General features: G+C 34.9%; 1 protein-coding gene across 3 annotated transcripts in view; it reads right to left on the bottom strand.

The window, feature by feature from the left end:
* Nucleotides 1-2,690, bottom strand: part of sept7a (septin 7a) — a 54,040-nt gene extending 51,350 nt beyond the window's left edge. For 2 of the 3 annotated variants that reach the window (XM_034131094.1, XM_034131095.1), the window contains exon 1: nt 2,588-2,690. In XM_034131094.1, the coding sequence (XP_033986985.1) occupies nt 2,588-2,633 (46 nt within the window). In that variant the 5' untranslated portion in view covers nt 2,634-2,690. The remainder of the gene's footprint in view (nt 1-2,587) is intronic. The other variant, XM_034131096.1, reaches the window with a different exon arrangement.
* Between the last annotated feature and the right edge of the window lie 2,960 nt (nt 2,691-5,650).

Raw genomic sequence — 5,650 nt, 5'->3', positions numbered from 1 at the left:
CGATCGGCAGAGAGTGAGTATCGGCCGATATCGATTCATGGTGGGATTGATCACTTTTTTAAGATAGTCAAATCAAACAAATATGCTTTGTTTAGGCTCTACTTTACACTTTGGCAATATGTAATAACATGTTATGGTTCTGTATTGATGGACAGAGATCAATGAATGACAGCTAGGCACAGTGATGATTGTATATAAATGTATTATTGTTTTGGGATGATGTTTATGTTGTGACATTCCTGCCATGTTAGGTCTGCCTTCTTGACCCCTCACCTTTAACAACCCCCACCCCCCAGTGGGAGCACAATGGAAATAAGCTTTAGGGCTTTTGAGCGTCATCCTGATTTTCTTTAAATGTACTGCTCTGGCTTTGCTGTCGTCTATTATGAAGTACAAATATTTTCTTTTTATTACATGCATGCCAATAAAGCCAATTGAAATGACGCATGTGTTTGGCTGACATCCCATTGTGACGAAGTCGCTTATTACCTCACAAACAAACCTGTTTCACCGCCTAGGAGGAAGACCACATTCCCAGCAAGTTATACCATTGTATTTCACATAATATAGATATTTGTGGTTGGGAGTATTGCAACAGCAGAAACTCTACACTGCTATGCACTGCTACTACTCACAATCATGAGAGAAACAGGAAATGCCAGGCTAACGAACTACGGAACTATCATTACAATGTTATTTAGAGAACTCCCAGACAAACTCCAGTGTTGGAAGAAGTACTCACAAAGTACACAAGTATTCACTATCAGCTAAAAGTACTTGTTGCAGAAGAGATCTTTTCACAGTATTATCTTACTACGATATATTTTTTAGATTAGTAGTACAGTACTGAATTACACCATATATGCTTATCATGTGTTTATATATGTACAAATAAACTAGTAACTGTGAGCGTTCATATAAAATATAGTAAAACGTACAATATTTGCCACTGAAATGTAGTGGAATAGAAGTATAAAATAGCATGAATTGGAAATACTCAAGTACAAATATGTCAAAATAGTACTTAAGCTCAATACTTGAGTAAATGTACTTCCACCAATGCCAAACTCCATTCATAAATCTAAAGATAGTGCAATACAAGGACTTTAAAGCGTTTTTTTAGCATAATATAATTCATTTAGAGGCAGTTTTTAACTCGGCATAAGTCAGAAGCACAAACAACACCTAACTTTACAACTGGAGAACTTTTAAACACGGATTTCCAATGTTAACAATACCCCAAAGTTACAGCAAAATACAGCATGGTGGGCGGATTCCCGAGAGTCGCTCAGAGGCGAATGAAGCCTAAATAGAGCGAGTGTAGACTCAGAAAGTACCCGGATGTGGGCCCACAGAGCATGCGCAGTTGAGTTTTCCCTTAAGCCCCGCCTCTAATGTCTCTATCTCTGTCAGTCATATGAATTGAGAGGGAAAAATAACACTAGATTCAGCTTTTAGTGCATTTTACGACTTTTACAACCTAATGATTAAAACAAGGGCTGTAAAAGTGTTCGTGTAGGGTAGTTTATTTAGCTAAAAATAAATTACAGGCTGATTTACAGACATTTGATTTTGTGAAGTGTATATTCAATGTTTACATTTTGGGAGTTTGACAGACTGGACAATCATAATGTACACGGCCTTATACTCTGTGTATTTATATTGTGTATTCAATATATATGCTTTATAGATATATATCCTTCATTATTGATATGTTTATATTCACTGTTTAGCCTACTTAGTTTATCTTCTACTGCTGATATTGCTATTTAATTAACTTCTCTATCATGTGCAATGTCGAAGGAAACAAATCCCAAATTGGGCTCAATAAAGTATATTTAATGTTTAATTTTAAATATTATGTGCATGCTATTTATCTTATAGTGTATTATTTAGTGTCTATATCTTCACTTTTAGTGTTGCAATGTACATTTCCACGTTGTGGCACGATATATATATATATACACACACAATTCCACCTGTAACTATCACCTGGCTGCTATCACACACCTGTTACTGGTACTAGATGTGTATTTTGTAAATTGTGTAATTTCTACATTATTTTAAATATTTGTATGCATGCTTCTTAGTTAATATTAAGCTATCTTTGGCTCTTTACTTGCTATAACAATGTAAACTCGAATAAAGGTATTCTGCAAGTCAATATGGTAAAGAGTCCTTTTGGGCCCCATGACGTCACCGAAGCTGTAGTACCGCCGTTTGGCCGCTACGGACATTCCAAATATGGGCTTCAACGTCCAGCGTACTTCCTGGGGCTTTAACGAGTTAAATTATAACTAAAACTACCGGAGGATCTCTACGTTTTCCGCGGTGTGTAGCTACGCAGTGGGGGAAAGCAGCTAAATGTTAAAAAGTGATGTTTTTAACTGAAGTTCGGTGCTTCTGTTGTCCGTTAAGAGCGGCTAACTGAAGCTAACTGGAGCTAACGTTAAACACAGACTCACTATTCCCGAGATTTATGAGTTTAAACTAAACTTAACAAACTCCAAACAACCCAAAAATTTCACATTAGACTTGGGTTAACTTTACACACACAATAGTTTTTAAAAAATCCGAGAAAACTCACCCATTATCTCTCCGTTCAAATCTGATTCACTCACTCCGCTTGACATTGTCTCTCAAACTCCGCTCCAAAGAGGACTGGTAGTTTTAGAGTCAGATACGCACATTATTGGACGTAATGGGGATGTGATTGACGTACGTGCGTCAAAGTAAAAGGCGTAAACTCTCCTTCGAGACTACAGACTGTGATGTATCGCGAGATTTGCTTTAAACAAATATTACTTATTTTTGTAATTACACATATGTGAAAATCATATATTTGGTATACAAAAAAGTGTATACATATAAAATATTTTTAAAAAGTACATAAAGTAATTAAACAAAAGACAAAAGAAAAATACAGTTTGATATTTCAGTTTAAATATTTGTTAAATACACGATTCGTTTTGATTGCCTTTCTTTTCACAATGTTTTGTAATTGTGCTGATATATTATTCTTAGTGAAAATGTTCCAAATGTTGTTTGGAGTCAGCCCATTTCTTTTTAAGAGTATGACATTTCCCTAAAAATAAAATGTACTGTACAAAAAATAATAATATCACCTCTGAAGTCAAATGTCTTTATCCAAGAGTAGTAGTTTTTGTCCAGACAAATAGGATTTACCTGTACTTCTTCATACTACAGTTACTTACAATGTTAATAATTTAAATGAGGAATAACAACTTAATTCAACAGGTGGGTGTGAGGAATAAAGACTGGCAATTAACTCGGGAAAAATTAGAAGGTAAACACCGCCATCTAGAGGCCATAACGTAGAATGCAGTTTCCATTTTTATTTATTTTTTTCTTGGCTTTCTATGTGTAATTTTCTTCTATTATAATAATCAATTGTGTTGCATTGGTATATGTCATCCACGTAAGAGCTTTATAGAGTCAACACGTTCCCTATAAACTTAGATTAACTTTCACAAACTTAAAAAGAAATAGAACGAATTTAACCAAAATTATTTTTGTATTTATTATTATTATAATAAATACACAAAATGACCAACCAAAGTGAGACATGCAATGATGACAAGGAGACATTCAATGTCCATATAGAAACAAAGCAACTACGAAAAGACACTAAAAATGTCCACATAGACACTAAAAATGATCACATAGACACTCAAAATGACCACAAAGACACTTAAAATGTCCATATAGACACTCAAAATGACCATATAGACACTTAAAATGTCCACATAGACACTAAAAATGATCACATAGACACTCAAAATGACCACAAAGACACTTAAAATGATCACATAGACACTCAAAATGACCACAAAGACACTTAAAATGTCCATATAGACACTCAAAATGACCACATAGACACTCAAAATGACCACTAAGACACTTAAAATGTCCACATAGACACTAAAAATGATCACATAGACACTCAAAATGACCACAAAGACACTTAAAATGTCCATATAGACACTCAAAATGATCACATAGACACTAAAAATGTCCACATAGACACTAAAAATGACCACATAGACACTCAAAATGACCACAAAGACACTTAAAATGTCCACATAGACACTAAAAATGACCACATAGACACTCAAAATGACCACTAAGACACCCAAAATGACCACATAGACACTAAAACTGACCACAAAGACACTGAAAATGACCACATAGACACTAAAAATGACCCCAAAGACACTAAAAATGACCACATAGACACTCAAAATGACCACTAAGACACCCAAAATGACCACGTAGACACTGCAAATGACCACAAAGAACCTTAAAATGACAACAAAGACACAAAGAATTACGAATAACACACTTAAAATGACCACATAGACACTCCAAAGACACTTAAAATGACCACATAGACACTCACACTATAAATGACCACATAAACACAAAAAATGACCCCATAAACACTCAAAATGACCACATACAGTAGACACTCAAAATGACCACAAAGAACCTTAAAATGACAACAAAGACACACAACATTACGAAAAACACACTTAAAATTACCGCATAGACATTTGAAATGACCACAAAGACACTCAAAATGACCAAAAAGAGACTCAAAATGACCACAAATAAACTCAAAATGACCACATAGACACCTAAAATGGGCTTCTCTTCAGTATGTGTGTCTTGCTGCAATGTGCTTGTGTTGTTTGCATGTTGAAGCCCAGAGGCCAATTGTTTAAAAACCCAGATGTCCAAGATGTAAAGTGTAAAGAACAGTTTTTCACACAGTAAATCTGCAATGACATGGTGTGAGTAAAGTCCATGGATCCATCTTATAGCTGCTGGGCACAAGTGTCGTATTCACATGCAGAACACAAAGGAAAACCAAGGACACAAAGACAGAAAAAGACGTATCATAGAAAGACTTTGTTTATCTCCAGCTCACAGGGTCTAGTTTCTCTCAGAGAACATCCTACGCCTGGCTTCAGGAAAAATCAATGCAAAGAGAGTGAAGAGGAAGAGGAAGAGGAAGAGGAGGGTGTTGCAGTCTTTATATATAAAGTCTATGGTTGAAATCCTGCCAAGTTTGTCTTATACTGTATCTAGTCAGAATATGTCTTTCCACTTGAGGACCTTATTAGCTTAGATTAGCTTTTTATTAGCAACCCCCCACTTTAAATGTTCTTTTAGTCTTTATTATTTACCTACCTTTATATTGTTTTATTTATTGCATAGGTTATAATCTTTTTATTTTGTATTTCTGTTGTACCCATATGTTCACTTTTTTTTTATGGGGTTTTATATTTTACACGTTATATTGTTGCATCGATTCAGTTCAGTCTTATGCCTTAGCACCTTGAGCTGCATGTGTTGGATGAAAAGTGCTGTTTAGATAAAGCTTTATTATTAGAACCTAAGATGTAGCAATGCAGTGAGATATAGGGTCTTACACACACATACATACATGTACATACACATACATACACATACATACACGTACACACACATATATACACATACACATACATACACGTACACACACATATATACACATACATATACACATACACATACATATACACATACATACACGTACATACACATATATACACATACACATACATACACATTTACCTACACATGC

This window comes from Trematomus bernacchii, unplaced genomic scaffold, assembly GCF_902827165.1.
Source record: "Trematomus bernacchii unplaced genomic scaffold, fTreBer1.1, whole genome shotgun sequence".
In the NCBI taxonomy this organism is placed as follows: domain Eukaryota; kingdom Metazoa; phylum Chordata; class Actinopteri; order Perciformes; family Nototheniidae; genus Trematomus; species Trematomus bernacchii.
This window is presented reverse-complemented; position numbering and strand designations above follow the sequence as displayed.